Raw genomic sequence first — 22,141 nt, 5'->3', positions numbered from 1 at the left:
TGCCTTGACCAAGAGAATTAAATCAATACTTAGCTGCTCAATTTCGTAACGGGATTTGCATCAGATTTTCAGAAGAGCTCAGCTCCCATTTAGGCCACTATATTTAAGTGTCCAAGTGGAAACTGAGTTCTTTTGAAACACTGGCCCCCACTGCAGGTGGTGAGCACTTTTAAAAGTCTGAATCTTTTTTGTTTTTTAACATTTTTAGTAGTAGTCTTCTTCTTCCTACCACTCATCTTTCAAAAATAGATTTCAAATATAGAATTCAAAGGGTGATAAAAAAATATCTTCAGCCCAATAAGCTCTCATGCATTTGGAGGAGATTCTCCATTTTAGGGATAAAAGTTAGGCACTGTTTTAAAGGACACTGTCAGCTTGATTTGTTTTTAGTGACTAATTTAAAAAAGATTCCAATTAATGATAGCACATCCTTTATATTATATAGTAAGTCACGGTTTCTTTCTCTCCCCCCAACCCCGCACACCAAATAAATAAAATAAATAAATAAAAGCTATCTGAGAAGGGATTTCTGCTCCCCTGCTATTTAAAGGGGGCTTTTCAGAATGGGAGAAGCTGATCAATTCAGGTTCTTATCTTGCATGCTACTCCATGTGGGTAAACCCCAGCAGGCACACAGCATTCTCTTGATTCTGTGTGGGCACTACAATCTGCTTGCATAAAGCAACTTCCACAGTTATAGGAAGCCAAGCCCCTACCCTGTGACAGTGAAACTGACTAAAGGTATGGCTACACTTGAAATTTCAAAGAGCTGCCGCGGTAGTGCTTTGAAGTGTCAGTGTGGTCGGAGCGCTGCACGTAAACCACATCCTCTACGGGTGTAGCTTGCAATGCTGGGAGCTGTGCTCCCAGCACTGATTACACTGAGGCTTTACAGCGCTGTAACTTGCAGCGCTCAGGGGAGTGTTTTTTCACACCCCTGAGCGTGAAAGTTGCAGCGCTGTAAAGTGCCAGTGTAGTCAAGGCCTAACGTGCTGGCAAATATACAAAATAACCAAACTAACGAATAGTTTTGGAATTTATTTTTTAAATTATAGCTTTTCAGCTACAGTAAGGAGAAAAAATTCTGACAAACATTTTGAAATTGACAGTGTACCTTTACAGTCTCTTTCACTGGAAATTAGAGTTTGGGGGGTTGTGAGTTTTTAATTACATTTATAATTTTTCTCAAAATTGAATGAGGTTTCAAAACAAACTGTGCCAATTCAGAAATGGCACCCCTTTCTAAACAGAGGGTCACCTTCCAACAGTACCAACAAGTGTCTATCATCCCTTGTTCTCCCAAGTGCCCACTTGATCCTCACTCCTTTAAAAACAAAAGTGATGAGTGTAAAGAAGCTGGAGCAGGCACAGACAGCCCTGCAAGTCTCACTCCCTGGGTAGCACGGAGAAAGAGGGAGACTCCGTCCTTTGGAAGAAGGAGTTTTAGAGCAACTGACGAAGTCTCTCCAGGGAGGACGATGGGGGAGTTATGCTGCGTGGGTTTCGATGCGATCCACAATCTCTGTGACTGAAACCTGAGCCTCTCATTCCAATGGGCTTGAAAACAGCAGCAGCCCCCCACCAGGCTGCGTCCCAACATCTCCTGGTCTGCGCGGACACCAGCCAAACCCCACTGCCGCCCCGCCCCGGCCCGGGCCCCTGCCCCGCCTAAGCCTCGCACCATGGCGGGGGGCGCTCAGAACCTGGGCTAGTCCCCGTCTTCTCCCGGCCAGCGAGAGGCGAGTGTGCAGCGAGGGGAAGCTTCAACCCGCCTCAGGCGGAGCCCTCGGCAACACCCGCCCGGGGCAGCTGCCTGGCACCCCCGGGGATTATGTATTTACCTATTCAGCGACTCCTCGGCGCAGACACAACAGGGTGGGGGAGAGGCCCGGCGGGGAATAGCCCCCCCCCGGGGTAGCTGCTCTGCTGCAGTCACAGACACCTGGCACCACAGGCTGCAGCCAGTCCCACCGCCCAGCCGGCCACCCGGGTACCACAGCGACCGCTTGGCACCACAGTCCTGCTTTGCCAGGGATTATTTACCTGAGGGGGGAGTGAGCCCCCTGCTCCCCACGCCCGCTGTCCGGTGGGAGGGGGTGTTCAGGAGGAGGGGAGCCCGTTATTGGCCTACTTACCATCAATCGCCATGATCTTCCAGGTGGGCCGTACCAAGTGCAGCGCACGCAGGAGACACACCGACAGGCAAGAGGCTGCAAGAAAGAAACAGCGGGGAGGGGGGGGCTAAAAGGGGAGGGAGAATGGCGCGTGCCACGGCCGTGGGGCTGCGCGTGACTCCGCCCCTTTCCCCGGGCCACAGGTGCGCCTAGATTCCAAAGAGCGGCAGTTGGGTGGCGGTGGGCGACACGATGCCGAGGCCAACGGCCGTCGCCGCCCTGGTTCGCGACTGCCGCTGTCAGAGGCCGTCAGTGACCCGGGTCTGCGTTCCATCCTGCTGCTGCTCTAAGCCTTGCACTCCTCCACCCCCTGCTATACCCTGCCTGAGCCCAGGGAAGTCAGTGGTGTGTAGGTGACCAGATGTCCCAATGTTATAGGCACAGTCCCAATTTTGGGGTCTTTTATGTAGGCTTCTATTACCCTGTCCCAATTTTTCACACTTGCTGTCTGATCACCCTAACGGGGTCTGTGCCTGTGACTCCAAAGTAAGCAGGATTTGGCCCTGTTAGGGCATACAATGGTCCTTTCTACTGTGCAACCAAGGAATCGGGGCTCAGATCCTGACCCCACACTACAATGTGATGGGAATTTTATCTTAGCATTCAGTAGGATCATGATCTGGGCCATATAAAATTTGGCATAAAGTGCATATATATTCTTTGCCAGCTACCAAAGATAGTAGTTGATTTCTTTTTTCAGCAAAGGCAGACTTTTTCCCATCCAAAATAGGCAGAATTTTGAAATTTTGCTCATCTGGTATCAATAGCTGATCATAGAATATCAGGGTTGGAAGGGATCTCAGGAGGTCATCTAGTTCAACCCCCTGCTCAAAGCAGGACCAATCCCCAATCCTTGAAATTTTAAAAACATTACAGTTATTGTTAAAAATGGTTTATTTTCAAATGGAAACCCATAAAATTTTCCAGGTTTTTGAAGTTTTATTTGTTTAAAAAACTATGCATATAGAAAACAAAAAGACTTAAAATTTAAATAAATTCCCAATTTTACATACACCACAGTAACTTTAAGCATGTGAGCACATGAGCTTTATGCACTAGGTAAAGGTGTATCTATGGGATCAGAGCATATATCGTGAATGAGATAGTCTTAATTCTGGCATTTCCTTGACTTTAAAGTGCCTCATTCTGCAACATTAACATTCTTCTACTGTATTGTTTATGTAATTGCCTTAATTTTAAAAAATGTAAAAATAAAAATTAAAAAATTGATTATGTAGAGCCACACTCACTCTTCTCCCCTATATGGACCATTAGCAGGTTTGAGATCTTTAGATTCATTGCACTGTCCTCTATCAGTTGAGGTAAGTATAACCAGTAGAAGACTTGTTTCCTATGTGGACCTTCTGCTAGATGGAAACACAGTGGTTTTCACAGGTATTTGCTACACAGAAAAGGAATGTTGAGCCACAGAAATAACGGGTTCAATTCCATGTTCTGTAACTGAGTGTGCTTTAGTGATTACAGACCCTTCTTTTATCCACTTCTGCTCCTATCTTCCTCCCAGATCCTGCCTCTCTCCCCACCCCCAACCCTCATGGCCATACCCTCTTTGCAGCTGGCCCCTCTCCTCTGTCTGCTCCTATGTATCACCCCATCAATGAATCCAAATCCTCTCCCCCATTGTTCCTGCCCTGTCTTCTAACCTACTCAGCTCCTGCCCTGTTCCACCATCCCTGAGCTCCTGCTCCTGCCCGCCCACCCTCAGATCTCCATCTCTCCACATTTGATTGAGGCAGGTTCGTCTTTCTCTTCTTCACTCCATGGACATCATTAGAACAGCCAGAATGGGTCAGACCAATGATCCATCTAGTCTAGTATCCTGTTTTCTGACTGTGGACAATGCCAGGTGCTTCAGAGGGAATGAACAGAATAGGGTAATGATCCATCCTCTGTTGTCCAGTCCCAGCATCTGGCAATCAGAGGCTTAGGGACACCCAGAGCATGGAGTTGCATCCCTGGTCATCTTGGCTAATAGCCATTGATAGATAAATTCATGGAGGGATAGGTCTATTTCTTTTGTGAACACAGTTATACTTTTGGACTTCACAATAGCCCCCGACAATGAGTGCCACAGGTTGACTGTGTGTTGTGTGAGGAACTATTTCCTTATGTTTGTTTTAAACATGCTGTCTATTAATTTCATTGGGTGACTCCTGGTTACTGTGTTATGTGAAGGGGTAAATAACATTTATTTTTTCACTTTCTCCACAAAATTCTTGATTTTATAGACTTCTATCATATCCCCCTTGGTCATTTCTTTTCTGAATAGTCCCAGTCTTTTTAATCTCTACTCATATGGAAGCTGTTCCATATCCCTAATCATTTTTGTAGCTCTCGCTGTACCTTGTCCATGTCTAATATATCTTTTTTGAGATGGGGTAACCAAAGCTGCATTCAGTATTCAAAGTGTGGGTGTACTATAGATTTACATACTGGCATTATGATATGTACTGTCTTATTATCTATCCCCTTTCCTAGTGGTTCTTAACATTCTTTAAGCTTTTTTCACTGCCACTGCACATTGAACAGATGTTTTTAGAGAACTATCCACAGTGACTCCAAGATCTCTTTCTTGAGCGGTAACAGCTAATTTAGACCTCATAATTCTGTATGTATAGTTGGGGATTATGTTTTCCAATGTACATTACTTTGCATTTACCTGCATTGAATTTCATCAGCTATTTTGTTTCCCAGTCACCCAGTTTTGTGAAATCCCTTTGTAACTTTGCACTCCTCACTATCTTGAGTAATTTTGTATCATCTGCAAACTTTGCCACTTCACTGTTTACCCCCTTTTCATCAGAGGGAGTACTGAGAGCAAAAAGAGAGTCTCCCTGCTCTCCGTTCCTGTGCCCACCACTACAGTTGGTAGCAGCCAGAAGGAGTAACTGCAGGCAAAGTCCTGCTTAGCTCCTACAGCCCAAAGCCAGAGTATACTCAGTTGCTATGTAGGAATGACACATGCATAGTCTGGTTGATGTGTATGAAGGGATGGACCATGCTCATTGAAGATAGATTTTGGCAGGTACAGTCTCTGAACATCTGAGTCTCTGAGCATATGAGAGCTGAGATTTTTAGTGGTTTATAACTTGGGCAAATTTTCACAAGGCCACTAAAGTACATCCCAGTCAAATTTCAAGTCCCTGCTCTAAATCATAGAGGCACTAGATCTTCACAGCTCAACAATTGCCTAAATTTAAAAAAATTCTTACAAAACAACATAATTTCCCCTAACATCACTCTGAAACAGCTGAACCGTGTTAGCTTAAATTAAAAAAAAAAAAAAAAAAAAGCCTGAGGCAGACACCAAACACATACAATTTCAACTCAAATGATTTACATTTAGCCAAGTTATCAGCAACTGTAGACAGTGTCTTATAATGGAAAGTGTCAGGGAACCTTAATTATAGGTGTCACCACCTGAACTGTCTATAATATTTACCTCAATTCTCCTAATCACAGACACAACAGGAGATGTAAGGAAAAATTCTTAACTCCTCATCCATTCACCATCCTATATCAACCCTCAGGTAGCTTTCCATATATCTATCAACATTAGATTATTTCCTCTCTAAATTTATTTTTGTGCCTTTTTAAAAACTGGAAAAAACAAACACACACAATAACAAAAAAAACCATAATTTTGACTAATGGTTATCACCAAACAGTGCTACATACACTTTCTCCCTGAATATTTCCTGTTTTAATCACACCACACTGTCTCCATGCCTTCTTTCATTTGAACTGTTAGCCTGGGTACTATTTTTATCTGAGTTTGATCCTAGGAGAGTCAGAGTTTATATCTGATAATTTGTTTTGAACTTTCAGAAAATCCTTAAAGAGAGGCTGTGAGGGGTTTGGTTTGGTGCTGCAGGAAGAATATAGTAGAAACTGTTGGGATTTGGTGGTTCCCAGTGAGTCTGATGCTGGGTAGAAATCATGGGACTTCGATCCAATGCAATTCAATTCAATACAGCTTTATTCAACATGTGCACAAAGAGAGTCCCTGATACAAAGAATCAGGCAGAGTCCCTCCAGCAAGGAGCCCCTCCCCTCGCTACTTTATAGCACATGGTGCTTATATAACAAGTTATATAACAACTTACATAACATGAACCTTAACCAGAGTTAAACAAACCCATATATGGGTTTGTTTATCACATGCTCATAGTGCTCCAGTCCACATGCCGAGCTCACACCCCTCCTCATGGCCTTCTCCAGAATGTTCCTAGGCCGGTGAGCCACAGCATGTTTCCCTATGCATAAGCACCCTGTAAACCATATTTTATTTAAAATAAACACAACCATACCCTTCAGCTCCCCCATTTGGTTTTGGGACTAAGAACAATTCTTAGACCCCACTAACACCACTTCCTTGTATTTATTAGGAGCAATAATTAGCTTTATTAACACTTAACTATAATTTTAGGAACAAATAAACTAATACATAATATTTACAATAAAATAATAAGTCCTTATGTCATTGTGAGAACACAACCCAAATCCATTTCCATCTGTTTTTGTTTTTACAATGGCAAACCCTTTTATTCACTGAATCAGTGTAACCGCCCTACCATTCCTTTCAATATTTCCTTTAAAAGGCTTAACACAATAGGAAGAACTAGATATTTAAGCAAGGCTTGCCTGCCAAAGTTAACCACTTACATTCACACCAGATAGTGGAGACCTTCCTCACTGCTATATCATCCATTAACTTACATTACATGCATCATTAAGTCAGGTCCCAACATTTGAGATAAGGCTTGTCCTGACTTCAGGTTTCCCATACACAAAACCCATCCTCCCAGGATGGAACATTGGTCCCGTGGGAAAGCCATGTAGTTATCTCCGGCCCTTATGTTACACAGGTGTTTGTGACATGCGAATGGAAGTGGGTGCCCTGGCTGAGCCTCCAGTTCAGGAATTAACATCCCTCCAAAGATGCAGTGACCATCTCAACATACCTGTTATCGATAGGGACCACTCCCCTGCCACCATCCAAGGTGAAGACATTCAGTTCTCGAGAACCACAGCTCTTACCCTACATGGCACTTGTGGCACGAGTGAGTCTCCTAGCAGGGCTGCAACTCTCATGTTGAACACCAGGATGTTACCATGTGTCATAAACAGATAGCTAAGGGTTAATGTTCTTTTACCTGTAAAGGGTTAACACAGGGAACCAAACACCTGACCAGAGGACCAATCAGGAAACAAGACTTTTTCAAATCTGGGTGGAGGGAAGTTTTGGGTGTGAGTTCTTTGTTCTTTGTCTTGGGTCTGTGCCCTCTCTGCTCTGAGAGTGATTTATCTATCTTCAAGCTTATAATCTTCTGTTTTCAAATGTAAGTACAAGGGTAGTAAGACAATAGGTTTATATTGTTTTTTTTTTTGTATTTACATGTGTGTAGTTGCTGGAATGTGTTAAATTGTATTCTTTTTGGATAAGACTGTTTATTCATTTTTTTTCTTTAAGCAATTGACCCTGTATATTGTCACCTTAACACAGAGACCATTTTATGTCCTTTTTCTTTCTTTTTATATAAAGCTTTCTTTTTAAGACCTGTTTGAGTGTTTTTCACTGGTTAAAGCTAAGAAACGAAGGGAGGGGGAAAATCTCTTTGTGTTAGATTTACTAAGCCTGACTTTGCATACCCTCTGGGTGAGGGGGGAGAGAGTTTAGATCTCTCGGTAGTTGTGTTTCAAGGACTTGAAGCAGGGAGGGTGGAATCCCTTTGTTTAGATTCACGGAGCTTGAATCTGTATATCTCTCTCCAGGAACCCAGGGAGGGAACGCCTGGAGGGGAAGAGGGAGAAGGGAAGTGGGTTATTTCCCTTTGTGGTGAGACTCAAGGAATCTGGATCTTGGGGTCCCCTGGGAAGGTTTTGGGGAGACCACAGTGAGCTAGGCACTGTATAATTCCTGGCTGGTGGCAGCGATATCAGGTCCAAGCTGGTAACTAAGCTTGGAGGTTTTCATGCTAACACCCATATTTTGGATGCTAAGGTCCAGATCTGGGAAGAAATGTTATGACATGGTGTGCAGCGTTGTGGGAAAGATAGAATCCAGAAGCCAGTAGGAATATTATATTTTTCTTTTCTCTGCTAAGGGCTTTTAAGCAGAGAGGGTTTGGTTTTAAAAGGAACTAGAGAGAAATTTTTTTTTCTGTTCTCTCCTGGCAGTAGCTTGCATATTAAGCAAGGAACTATCAAGCTGTGACAAAGGGTCTTTTGTAAACAATAGCACTCCGATTAAGAGTCAAGTACCCAGCACAATACACATGCAAATAAAGTGGTATTTCTGGTTTAATTTACATTTAAAAGATTAGCTAGAGCAAGAAAAAAAAAGGCACTGTTGCTAGGCAAACCCCAGGAGACAACAGAGAGCCTGCAGTTCAGACAATAAACACCGGAGGGCACCCCAACACAAGAAAGCAGGAACCATGACTTCCAAGGCAAAAATGGAGGTGGAGGAACAAATCAAAGAAGCAGACCACAGGCAACAAATGGAAAAAAGAGAAAAAGAGGTGGAGCTGAAAGAAAGAGAAGAACAGATCAAAGAGGCAGCCCATAAAAGAGAACAAGACGCCAAAAATGCAGCCCACCACAGAAAACTACAAGAAGAAGAGGTGGCCCACAAAAGAAAACAAGCAGAAGAAGAGGCAGCCTACCGCCGAGAAATGGAAAAACAACAAAAAGAAAGTGAAGAGAGGGAAAAACAGAGAAAACATGAACTGGAGTTAGTGCAGGCTGAGCAGCATGCTCCAGCCAATCCTAACAACCTTTCGCCAATTATGGTTCCACATCCCAAGAAATTTCCCACCTACAAGGCAGGTGATGACACTGAGGCCTTCTTAGAAAATTTTGAAAGGGCCTGCCTTGGGTACAGCATCTCTGAAGACCAGTACATGGTAGAGCTGAGGTCACAGCTCAGTGGACCCTTAGCAGAGGTGGCGGCTGAAATGCCAAAGGACCAAATGAGCGATTACAAACTGTTTCAAAACAAGGCCAGATTAAGAATGGGGATAACCCCGGATCATGCCCGTCGGCATTTCAGAACCCAAAAGTGGAAACCAGATGCGTCATTTCCCAAACACGCCTACTACGTTGGAAAGAATTATGAGGCCTGGATATCAGGAGCCAAAGTTAAATCCATAGACGAACTGCACCTCCTCATACAAATGGAACAGTTCTTGGATGGTGTTCCTGAGGACATAACACACTACATACAAGATGGAAAACCCAAAAATCTCACCGAGGTGGGAGAGATTGGAGCCAGATGGATGGAAGTGGCAGAAAGCAAAAAAGCTACTGTCAAGGGGAACGAATACTCCAGAGGGCACACCGACAATAAACCCTACAACCGAGGGCAGCCAAAGACCCCACCTACAACTCAAGGAAAGCCACAGACACCCTATTCTTCCACCTCCCCAGTCTCCAGTAACTCACATCGACCCAGTGATCAGTCAGCTGGAAGATGCTTTAAGTGTAATGAACTGGGACATATAAAGGCCAACTGCCCAAAGAACGCCAATCGAGTGCAGTTCATTACACCACCATCACACCAAAGATCCTCAGGCCCAGATGCCTCTCAAATACCCTTGGAGCGAAGGGAAAACTTGAGAGTGGGCGGAAAGAAGGTTACTGCGTGGAGAGACACGGGGGCACAAGTGTCAGCTATCCACCAATCCTTCGTAGACCCCAAATTCATCAACCCAAAGGCCCAAGTGACAATTTACCCCTTCATGTCACAAGCTGTAGACTTGCCCACAGCTGAACTGCCTGTCCAGTACAAAGCCTGGTCAGGAATGTGGACTTTTGCAGTCTATGACAATTATCCCATCCCCATGCTACTGGGGGAATTTTGGCCAACCATGTGAAGTGGGCCAAGAGAGTGGGAATGGTTACACGCAGCCAAACCAGGCAAGCTTCCCGACCCATTCCTGTTCCTGAGCTTTCCACTGAGGCCCTGTCTGTGTTACAAGAGACCCAGACAGAGGTGGTGGACCCAGATCCCATGCCAACAACAGAAACAGCCACAGTGCTTCCAGTCCCAGACCAGGAACTGGAAAAGCAGCCAGCACCAGAACTGGTGCCAGCACTGACGACTCTGCTTGCAAATCCATCTTCAACCCCAACGCCAGAGGGTGCCAGCGAGCCTGAACTGGCAGAAACAGCAGACAACCACACCCAAGAGGCTCAGCCAGAGCCTGAAATAACCCCTGGTGCACCAGCAGAGAGCGGTTCACCAGCAACGGAAACAACCCCAACACCTACATCGCTTCCGGAGGGACCAAGCCCAAGTCCCCAGTCTGAGGAAGAACTGGTGACCCCAGCCTCAAGGGAACAGTTCCAGACTGAGCAGGAAGCAGATGACAGCCTTCAGAAAGCTTGGGCAGTGGCACGGAGCACCCCACTGCCTCTCAGCTCTTCTAATCGATCCCGGTTTGTTGTAGAACAAGGACTTTTATACAAGGAGACTCTTTCTGGTGGACACCAGGAAGACTGGCATCCACAAAAACAGTTGGTGGTTCCAAATAAGTACAGGGAAAAGCTCTTAAGCTTAGCCCATGATCATCCTAGTGGCCATGCTAGGGTGAACAAACCAAGGACCAGTTGGGGAAGTCCTTCCACTGGGAGGGGATGGGCAAGGACGTTGCCAAGTATGTCCGGTCTTGTGAGGTGTGCCAAAGAGTGGGAAAACCCCAAGACCAGGTCAAGGCCCCTCTCCAGCCACTCCCCATAATTGAGGTCCCATTTCAGCGAGTAGCTGTTGACATTCTGGGTCCTTTCCCAAAAAAGACACCCAGAGGAAAGCCGTACATACTGACTTTCGTGGACTTTGCTACCCGATGGCCGGAAGCAGTAGCTCTAGGCAACACCAGGGCTAACACTGTGTGCCAGGCCCTAACAGACATTTTTGCCAGGGTAGGTTGGCCCTCCGCTATCCTTACAGATTCAGGATCTAATTTCCTGGCAGGCACCATGAAAAAACTGTGGGAAACTCATGGAGTGAACCACTTGGTTGCCACCCTGTACCACCATCAAACCAATGGCCTGGTCGAAAGGTTTAATGGAACTTTGGGGGCCATGATACGTAAATTCGTCAACGAACACTCCAGTAATTGGGACCTAGTGTTGCAGCAGTTGCTTTTTGCCTACAGGGCTGTACCACATCCCAGTTTAGGGTTTTCACCGTTTGAACTTGTGTATGGCCATGAGGTTAAGGGGCCATTACAGTTGGTGAAGCAGCAATAGGAGGGGTTTACCCCTTCTCCAGGGACTAACATTCTGGACTTTGTAAGCAACCTACAAAACACCCTCCGACACTCTTTAGCCCTTGCTAAAGAAAACCTAAAGGATGCTCAGGAAGAGTAAAAGGCCTGGTATGACAAACATACCAGAGAACGTTCCTTCAAGGTAGGAGACCAGGTTATGGTCTTGAAGGTGCAACAGGCCCATAAGATGGAAGCATCATGGGAAGGGCCATTCACGGTCCAAGAGCGCCTGGGAGCACTTAACTACCTCATAGCATTTCCCAATTCCTCTCTAAAACCCAGAGTGTACCATGTTAATTCTCTCAAGCCTTTCTATTCCAGAGACTTACAGGTTTGTCAGTTTACAGTCCAGGGAGATGATGCTGAGTGGCCTGAAGGTGTCTACTACGAAGGGAAAAAAGATGGTGGCGTAGAAGAGGTGAACCTCTCAACCGCACTGGAACGTCTGCAGCGGCAACAAGTCAAGGAGCTGTGCACTAGCTTCGCCCCGTTGTTCTCAACCACCCCAGGACGGGCTGAACGGGCATACCACTCCATTGACACAGGTAATGCTCACCCCATTAGAACACCACCCTACCGAGTGTCTCCTCACGCCCAAGCTGCTATAGAACGGAAGATCCAGAACATGCTACAGATGGGTATAATATGCTCATCTACCAGTGCATGGGCATCTCCAGTGGTTCTGGTACCCAAACCAGATGGGGAAATACGCTTTTGCGTGGACTACCGTAAGCTAAATGCGGTAACTCGTCCGGATAACTATCCAATGCCATGAACCAATGAGCTATTGGAGAAGTTGGGACGTGCCCAGTTCATCGCTACAAAAGACTTAACCAAGGGGTACTGGCAAGTACCGCTAGATGAACCTGCCAAGGAAAGGTCAGCATTCATCACCCATGCGCGGGTGTATGAATTTAATGTCCTTCCTTTCGGGCTGCGAAATGCACCCGCCACCTTCCAGAGGCTGGTAGATGGTCTACTAGCAGGACTGGACGAATATGCAGTTGCCTACCTCGATGATGTGGCCATTTTTTCTGACTCCTGGCCCGAACACCTAGAACACCTGGAAAAGGTCTTTGAGCACATCAGGCAGGCCGGACTAACTGTTAAGGCCAAAAAGTGTCAAATAGGCCAAAACAGAGTAACTTACCTGGGACACCAGGTGGGTCGAGGAACCATAAACCTTCTACAGGCCAAGGTGAATGCTATCCAAAAGTGACCTGTCCCAAAGTCAAAGAAACAGGTTCAATCCTTCTTAGGCTTAGCCGGGTACTACAGGCGATTTGTACCACACTACAGCCAAATCGCTGCCCCACTGACCGACCTGACCAAAAAGACCCAGCCAAATGCAGTTAAGTGGACTGATGAGTGTCAAAAGGCCTTTACCCAACTTAAGGCGACGCTCACGTCTGACCCTGTGCTCAGGGCCCCGGACTTTGACTAGCCATTCCTAGTAACCACGGATGCATCTGAGCGTGGTATAGGAGCAGTTCTCATGCAGGAAGCAACGGATCACAACTTCCATCCTGTCATGTTTCTCAGCAAGAAACTGTCTGAGAGGGAAAGTCACTGGTCAGTCAGTGAAAAGGAATGCTACGCCATTGTGTACGCCCTGGAAAAGCTACGCCCATATGTTTGGGGACGGCGGTTCCAGCTACAAACTGACCATGCTGCGCTAAAGTGGCTTCATACTGCCAAGGGGAACAACAAGAAACTTCTTCATTGGAGTTTAGCTCTCCAAGATTTTGATTTTGAAATTCAGCACATTTCAGGAGCTTCTAACAAAGTAGCTGATGCTCTCTCCCGTGAGAGTTTCCCAGAATCCAGTAGTTAAAAAGTGTTCTTAAAATGTAAAAGTCTGTTAGTTATATACTTAGTGGTATATGTAAAGGTGCATGTCTGGTATTAATCTGTTTATTTTAAAGTTCTAGGAGGAAATCGCCGCCAGTGAGGTTCCCCACTGTCTGCAATTTGGGAGGCCTGTCATAAACAGATAGCTAAGGGTTAATGTTCTTTTACCTGTAAAGGGTTAACGCAGGGAAACAAACACCTGACCAGAGGACCAATCAGGAAACAAGAATTTTTCAAATCTGGGTGGAGGGAAGTTTTGGGTGTGAGTTCTTTGTTCTTTGTCTTGGGTCTGTGCCCTCTCTGCTCTGAGAGTGATTTATCTATCTTCAAGCTTATAATCTTCTGTTTTCAAATGTAAGTACAAGGGTAGTAAGACAATAGGTTTATATTGTTTTTTTTTTTTTTTGTATTTACATGTGTGTAGTTGCTGGAATGTGTTAAATTGTATTCTTTTTGGATAAGACTGTTTATTCATTTTTTTTCTTTAAGCAATTGACCCTGTATATTGTCACCTTAACACAGAGACCATTTTATGTCCTTTTTCTTTCTTTTTATATAAAGCTTTCTTTTTAAGACCTGTTTGAGTGTTTTTCACTGGTTAAAGCTAAGAAACGAAGGGAGGGGGAAAATCTCTTTGTGTTAGATTTACTAAGCCTGACTTTGCATACCCTCTGGGTGAGGGGGGAGAGAGTTTAGATCTCTCGGTAGTTGTGTTTCAAGGACTTGAAGCAGGGAGGGTGGAATCCCTTTGTTTAGATTCACGGAGCTTGAATCTGTATATCTCTCTCCAGGAACCCAGGGAGGGAACGCCTGGAGGGGAAGAGGGAGAAGGGAAGTGGGTTATTTCCCTTTGTGGTGAGACTCAAGGAATCTGGATCTTGGGGTCCCCTGGGAAGGTTTTGGGGAGACCACAGTGAGCTAGGCACTGTATAATTCCTGGCTGGTGGCAGCGATATCAGGTCCAAGCTGGTAACTAAGCTTGGAGGTTTTCATGCTAACACCCATATTTTGGACGCTAAGGTCCAGATCTGGGAAGAAATGTTATGACACCATGCCAGGATGATAACACAATTTTTCCACATGCCTAGACCAATGCTTGCTCATACATTTTAGTAGTTCTTAATAGATGGCTGAGTACAGCAGTGAGGACCTGACCAACTGTTGCTGAGTTAAGGTAATATCTAACTTGATTAGATGTGAACCCTACTCTTACCACAGTAAACTGTCATTCCTGCTACTAACAAATTTTAACCCAGTCCCTAGTATTAGATTTGAGTGATGGCATTTACAACTGATCCAGTGGCTCCTCCCCAGGTAATTACATCAATAAAACACTGAGATCTACTGCAGCATTATTAAGATGACACCGCTTAAATAAACTTTCAAGTTTCAGAAACCACTTAAACAATTAGTAGACTACAAAATTCCTACATTAATTTTAAACTGGGAATATCAAATGCAAACACTTAACAATATTAAGAATGGCTTTCCAGGAGTCCAAGAAGTAAATAGGGAATATTGTGCCCCCATATTGGTCTCTCTCTTGTATACTTTTACACTTGACAGGTGCACCCAAACTGGAATTCCAGTGACTCAGGCTGCTGAAGGAGTTACTAAGAGAACCGTGTGAGGCCCAGTCCAGGCTGGTTCAAATGTTCGTTTCCTATAGGCTTTCACCATCACCTGATCACCAGGCTGCACCTCACATATGTCCTCTTCGCCGGCCTTTGATCTGGTTCAGTTCGGGGGTCCTGTGAGACACACTGCGATAACAATTTGCAATATTCAACAAGCTGGTCACCCATGACATACAATTCCCCCCCTCCAATGCACAGATTTCCTGGTATCCTCATCGCCAGCCCTGTCAGCATTTCAAAAGGAGATAAGGAATGTGGATTAATAGGACTGGTTCTCATAGACGTGAGAACCACTTGCAGGTTGGTGACCCAGTCTTTCCCTGTAACAGAAAACATCTATTTGGTTAATTTGTTTTTAATGGTTCGGTTAGCTCTTTCTACTAATCCCGAACTTTGGGGATGGTAGGGACAGTGGAATTTCTGTTTGATTCCTAGTGCCCTACATACAGTTTTCATCACCTTTCCTGTAAAATGAGTACCTTGGTTACTATCAATGAAGCATGGAAGTCCCCATCGGGGAATTATTTCAGTCATCAATATTTTAGCTACATCAGCTGCAGTGGTCTTGGCCACTGGGAAAGCTTCTACCCATTTAGTAAAGTGATCTATGATCACCAGAACATATTCTTTCCCTCTGCACCTTGGCAGGGGACCAATGAAATCTATTTGTAACTGCTCGAAGGGCTGTGTTGGTCTTGGCTGATGTCGCATTCTCACTTTTATTGTGGGAGCAGAATTACATTGAGCACGTTACACACCTTCTCACATAATCATGCATGTTTGCATTAAGCTTAGGGTGCCACCAGGTGTTGGACATACGGTGAAACACCCTCCGTGCTCCATCATGTCCCAACATGTGATACACTTGTATCATAGTTCCCATTAGCACATTTGGTAACACTAATGTGTTCCCTGAACCTCTCCAAGTGTTATCATCACACAGTTTGCCCCCATTATCCATCCATAACCACTTCTCTGCCCTCGGTGCAGCGTGCTGAATGTCCTGTAATTCAAAAAAGTTTGGGGTTTTTATGAGAGGCTGTGTTGCAGCAATTAATTGGGTCTCTTTACTTTCCACTGCTGCTTGTTTAGCTAGTTCATCTGCCCTTCGGTTCCCCTTGCTATGAGGATCGTCCCTTTTGTATGGGCCTTTACTTTTATTACTGCTACTTCAGTAGGTTTCTGCATGGCTGCATGAAGTTTCTGCACTATCCCTCCATTTTGTATTGGGGATCCTGTACTTGTCAGGATTCCTCGATTTACCCACAAGTTAAGGTAATCATGTACAACCCCAAACGCATATCTAGAATCAGTATATATGTTTATAGCATGACCTTCCGCAGCTTCACATGCTGAAATTAATGCCTACAGTTCTGCTACTTGGGCCGATGCTCCAGGTAAACTGCCATGCACCACCAGCTGCCCATCTTGAGTACAAACAGCCCATCCTGTGTGTCGCTTGCCGTTGACATAGAAGGAAGAACCATCCACGTATAGGCAAGGGGCATCAGGTATTTTAGTTTCTTTTACCAATGGAAGGTCCATGGGATCTACCTTAAGGCAACCATGATGCGGGTGTCCCTCATCTGGGCTAGGAATGAGGGTGGCAGGGTTTAGCGATGATGCTCATTGCAGATGTACTGAAGGCATTAGCAAACTTGTTTCCCATCGAGTCCATCTTGCCACATGGACTGCCGAAGATTTCTTTCCTGATAAAATAGCAAGGATAGCGTGAGGCACAACAATATTTACATCCTGTGCACCAATAAGTGGTAAGGCCTGATTTAGGGCCATAGAAGCTCCTTCCACTGCCTGGAGGCACGGTGGCATTGCTTGAGCGACAGCATCTAGTTTAGAAGAGTAGTATGCTACTGGGCACTGTTTATCCCCATGTTTTTGCGTTAACACTGCTGCTATATGTCCCTCACTAACATGCATGTACAATGTAAAAGGCATTAATGGATTAGGAAGTCTCAACCCTGCGGCAGTACTTAGCCTCTGTTTCAATGTGGTAAATGCCTGTTCACATTCAAATGTCCATTCAATTGCATCATGTGGTCTACCAGCACCCTTTAGGAGATTATTAAGGGGCTGGACGATTTTTGAATAATTTGGGATTTGAGTTCGGCAGAAACTGAATAGCCCCAAAACTTTTCTTACTCCCCTGACCGTAATTGGTCGTGGACATGCATTAATAGCCTCAGTGCGGTCAACAGTTAAACGTTTGTACCCCTTGGATATTAGATACCCCAGGTATGATACTTCCTCCTTTGCAATCTGAGCCTTCTTAGCATTACATTTTACCCCACTGTCTGCCAAGTGTTGCAGGATTACTTCTAAGTCTTCCATGTGCGTTTGGCAATCTGGTGAGGAGATAAGAATATCATCAATATACTGTACAACACAAGAAGCCATGTCTGGCAGCTTTGCCAGCACATCAGCTAACGCTCTATGAAATAAAGTAGGTGAGTTATGAAAACCCTGGCTTAGGCGAGTAAAGGTATATTGCTTTCCTTTAACAGTAAATGCAAACCAAAACTGACTGTCAGGGTGCACAGGAACAGACCAAAAGCCATTGCTAATGTCCAAGGCTGAAAATACTACGGGATCATTAGGTACAGTAGAAAGAACAGTACTGGGGTCAGCGACTAGGGTGGTGAGCCTGTCTGCATGCATGTTAATATTTTGATAATCCTTGGTAAGCCGCCATGATCCATCTGTCTTCTTAACAGGCCAGACAGGCGAATTACATTTTGACTGTATTTCTTTTACAACTCCCCTTTTTATTAACTCTTTGACTGTACTTTCTACTGCTGCCAGGGCCTCTGTCTTAATTGGATAGGGACATGCGGGAGGGGGAGGATTTCCTGTAATCACCACTGGTGGGACATTCATCAGACCACAGTCAAGTTTATCGGCTGCCCACACTCCCTCTGGTCCTGGCAGCTTTGGGAGCACCTGCACAACACACACACGCTCACCTGGAGAAGAATAGATTAGAGGCACATTAGCACTAGACTTCTGAGATGGTATTTGCAATGAAGGTGACTCACCCAAATTTAAACAACACTCTAATATTTGTAACATGACAATTCCCATTATTGTACCTTCAGCTTGTTTTGGTGCATAATAAAATCGCCCCATCCAAAAACGTTCTTCTGTTTCAATCAAGAGGGGCTTTGTCAAATATGCTTTTATACTTGCTCCCCTCAACCCTGTTAGAATAGTAAATTTAGATGTCAAAGGTAATCCTGGAATATCAGTAATAGATACTGAAGCTCCCGTATCTATAAGGATTTTACACGACATGCCCCCAACCCTAGCATTTAGATACGGACTTGCAGATGAGCCACACTGGCTTGCTGCAATGGGGGCCGAAAGCCCCTAATCAGAAGATTTTTTCATGGACTTGAAGATTTCTATTAATTGGTGCCGAGACATAGTCTCAAGAGGATCTTTACCCTTCTTACTAGGGCAATTCTTGGACCAGTGCCCTGTCTGGTCACAATTTATACACTGATCAGCTTTTCCACCCCCCTTTTTTGTAACATTCCTTTTTGTCATGGCCCAACATTCCACAGTTACTACAATTAACACCTTTCACATTTGCTGCTTTAACTGCAGCAACAAAGCTATTTTCCAAACTCACGTTCAGTTTTCCTTTTCCTTTCAGTCCTCGGGTTTGCATTCTGTGCACCTTTTCTCCTGTATCCTGTTCCTGATTATGTCTGCTAATATTTGAAGCCCATGTTAATAATTCAGCATAATCCGGAGGCTGAAAGCCAGTTTTCAGGGCTGCCTAATATGGGCCACATACCCCATCAAGTACCCCCTCTATGAATATAGCATCTTCACGAGTAGCATTCTGTTGCCCCCCATACCGTTGATATAACTCAAACTTGTTTTCCACATATTTTTCAAATGGCTCATTTGGATGCTGTTTTCGGTTAGCATATAATGAGTACAAATTAGTAACCGGCCCCAAAGCCATCATTACAGCCTGTCGGAAATTCCGCACTGCGGTTTCCATATCAGCTGAAGAGGCAAAAACAGCAGTTGCCCATGCAGAGTTATTAAAACCACCAGCAATCCTACTCCAGGCTGTGCCAGGACATTTTGCTTTTACCATGGTGAAAACATCAAAAGCATGTAAGCCTCCCACTACCATCCACTCTTGTACCTTTTCCCAGAAGGGTAGGTTTGGGTTATTAAGCTGCAAAGATGGCAATTCCTTTAACATGCTCCGCAAATCAGATGGGCTTATAGGAGTATGCTCTAGACGACTAACAATAGCAGGGTTCCCTTCCCCTTGATTAGGATTAGGGACAGTGTGCACTCTCACTGGAGCCATGAAACTAGACTGATAGCCCCATGTTCCATATGTAGGGTCCAAAGGTGCTGAGGGACAAGATCTCTTTCCCTGCAAGTCTGCTTCTTTATACTTTTTTGCTTCTGCTTGCAGTTTTTCTACCTCTGCTTCTAACTCTCCTACCCTTCCTTTTAGCATATCACTCTTTCTAACCAGCTGTTCATAATCAACAATTAAACACATACCAGCCATTTCATCCTTCTCTTTGCTGTTTTTTAACCTTGTACACCAACAAGCAACATAATAGGGATGTTAGTTGGATAATCATCATGTATTGGATATCCTTGTTTCAATGCCTTGTCATACTGAGACAGGACAGATTTCACAGCCAGCAACCTTACATCTACACTGAGGACATCATCTTCCTCAGATAAATATTGTGGTTTATGCACAAAATCAATGTTGCCCGCCTGTAATGGGGGGTGGTCATCCTTTATTTTAATCATACAGCCAAAATATCTCCACAAGAAAGCTAATAAACTTACAACTACAATAGTTATAAAAGCACTAACCATATACTCTTCATATTGTGGATCATTATATCCCTTCATCTTTCCAAATTTATAACTACAATTCTGTTTACAGACTAATAACAATTTATTCCAATAAAACAATTTATTCCACCAGACTAAAATGCTCAATCAGCAGATTAATCCTTTTTCCAATTTATTTGATCTGCACAATTACAAATTCCAGTTAGGAGATCTGGGCCTGCCAACACATCAGCTAGAGGTACTTATGGCTATACCTGCCCCTACACTAACTGTTGGTCCTTACAGCGTCTTTGATTTCCCACTTCAACAGCACTTAGTCAGAGGAACTTACAGCTTAGCCAGCCCCCACACTAAATACAATGCCTTAAGACTGCAACAAACCCCCTGAATTCCCCAGCACCTAGACTTGCTTACTACAAAAGGTATGAGAGTCACAAGTCAGGTCAGAGACACACAACCAAATAAAAAATGAACAATCTCACCCTCTACTTTGATTGTAGGTTGTGATCCTGAAGGATATTTCAAACCCTGCTCGCTGCACCAAGAAACTGTTGGGATTTGGTGGTTCCCAGTGAGTCTGATGCTGGGTAGAAATCATGGGACTTCGATCCAATGCAATTCAATTCAATAAAGCTTTATTCAACATGTGCACAAAGAGACCCCTGGTACAAAGAATCAGGCAGAGTCCCTCCAGCAAGGAGCCCCTCCCCTCGCTACTTTATAGCACATGGTGCTTATATAACAAGTTATATAACAACTTACATAACATGAATCTTAACCAATCAGAGTTAAACAAACCCATATATGGGTTTGTTTATCACATGCTCATAGTGCTCCAGTCCACATGCCGAGCTCACACCCCTCCCCGTGGCCTTCTCCAGAATGTTCCTAGGCCGGTGAGCCACAGCATGCTTCCCTATGCATAAGCACCCTGTAAACCACATTTTATTTAAAATAAACACAACCATACCCTTCAATACTATACCTTAAAACTTCCAGGCAATTTGACTTGTTCTTAACAATCATCTTGTTTGACTATATTGTACAGCTGGTTCTGAGTACTGGGTTAAGGACTCTATTAGATCCAAGTACTTTTCACCTCTGTTAAGGTTGTTATTCACATTTTTTTCTAGCAGTATCTCCATTTTGTTGGGGTAATGTCACATCACATAACACACTGACTTCAGTGGGGCTCCTGCTGGGTGTAGGAATCTACCCCCACAGGTCTGGGCTCCAGTTTGAAAGACATTAATGAATCATCCCAAATTTGTGGACGGCTTGCACACCATTACTATGTTGTGACACACAAGTTTGTCTTGTTGGACAAACTTAGATAAGTGGTAAGCCTTCCTCTGGAGGCTGTGAGTTAATTGTTGCTTGGGTCACAAGTAAAATGGTGACTGGAAGTCTCATCCCAGTCCCCATTTTTTCACATCCGAAAATCTCCACACACTTAGTCCCAATTAGCTGTTAGCTCAGGAAAGAGTTCCAGGACTAAAATAATAGGTGTCACTCCAGGTCAGCAAAGAGGTATATTGGCAGAGATGTGTGAGGAAGCATGAACACTGCTTGCCAGCGCTATTCCTGGCTCAAGTCGAAATTAATACCTTACATTCACATGTACTATGTTTACATTTTTTAATCTTTATACTAAATCACTAGATCATAGAATAATGTAGTGGTCAGCAATGTCCTGTTTTTTCAACTGCAATGTTATTAAAAGAGGGACAAAGCTTTAAATCAAATTGCAAAATTAGTTCTTTGTTTCGGCCATATAAATCAGTTTTCTTTTTAAAATAATGTAGATGCTTGTGACAAACTGAACTTTGTCTGAATACACATTGCCCTTTATAAAAGTAATATAAAGGATCTGCTGATGTGTAAAATTCTCTCTGCCAAATCCAAGGAGCCAATCATTTTGTTGAGAGTATTATTATTAAGGCTACAACTAAGTCAGCGGTCACAGAAGTCATGGAATGCATGACTTCCAGAGACTGCCATGACATTTTCTGCTTCAGCCCCTGGGCCACAGGGCTGGAGCTGTCAGCCAGGGGGCGCGCCAGAGCTCTCAGCTGCAGAGACCCACCAGCTGGCAGCCCTTGAGCTCCAACCTTTGAAGCAGGGGCCCCCACATTTCCTAGGCCCACAGGTGGTAGAGAGTCTGCAGCTCCCAGTCACCTGCCCAAAGCTCCAAGCTGCTGAAGCTCCGTGCCACAGTGTGGGGACCCCGGAGCTTCGAGCTGCAGCAGGGACTCCAGCAACTCCCAGATGCCAGTCCTGGAGCTCCAAGCCTCCACAGGCAGTCAGGGCTGGCAGCTCC

General features: G+C 44.6%; 1 protein-coding gene across 3 annotated transcripts in view; it reads right to left on the bottom strand.

The window, feature by feature from the left end:
• Positions 1-2,199, bottom strand: part of SYT14 (synaptotagmin 14) — a 199,455-nt gene extending 197,256 nt beyond the window's left edge. For all 3 annotated transcript variants that reach the window (XM_050951827.1, XM_050951825.1, XM_050951826.1), the window contains exon 1: positions 2,136-2,199. In XM_050951827.1, the coding sequence (XP_050807784.1) occupies positions 2,136-2,148 (13 nt within the window). In that variant the 5' untranslated portion in view covers positions 2,149-2,199. The remainder of the gene's footprint in view (positions 1-2,135) is intronic.
• Between the last annotated feature and the right edge of the window lie 19,942 nt (positions 2,200-22,141).

This window comes from Gopherus flavomarginatus, chromosome 4, assembly GCF_025201925.1.
Source record: "Gopherus flavomarginatus isolate rGopFla2 chromosome 4, rGopFla2.mat.asm, whole genome shotgun sequence".
NCBI classification, from domain to species: Eukaryota; Metazoa; Chordata; order Testudines; family Testudinidae; genus Gopherus; species Gopherus flavomarginatus.
The sequence above is the reverse complement of the archived record's forward strand: the minus strand, read 5'-3'. Positions and strand labels throughout refer to the sequence as shown.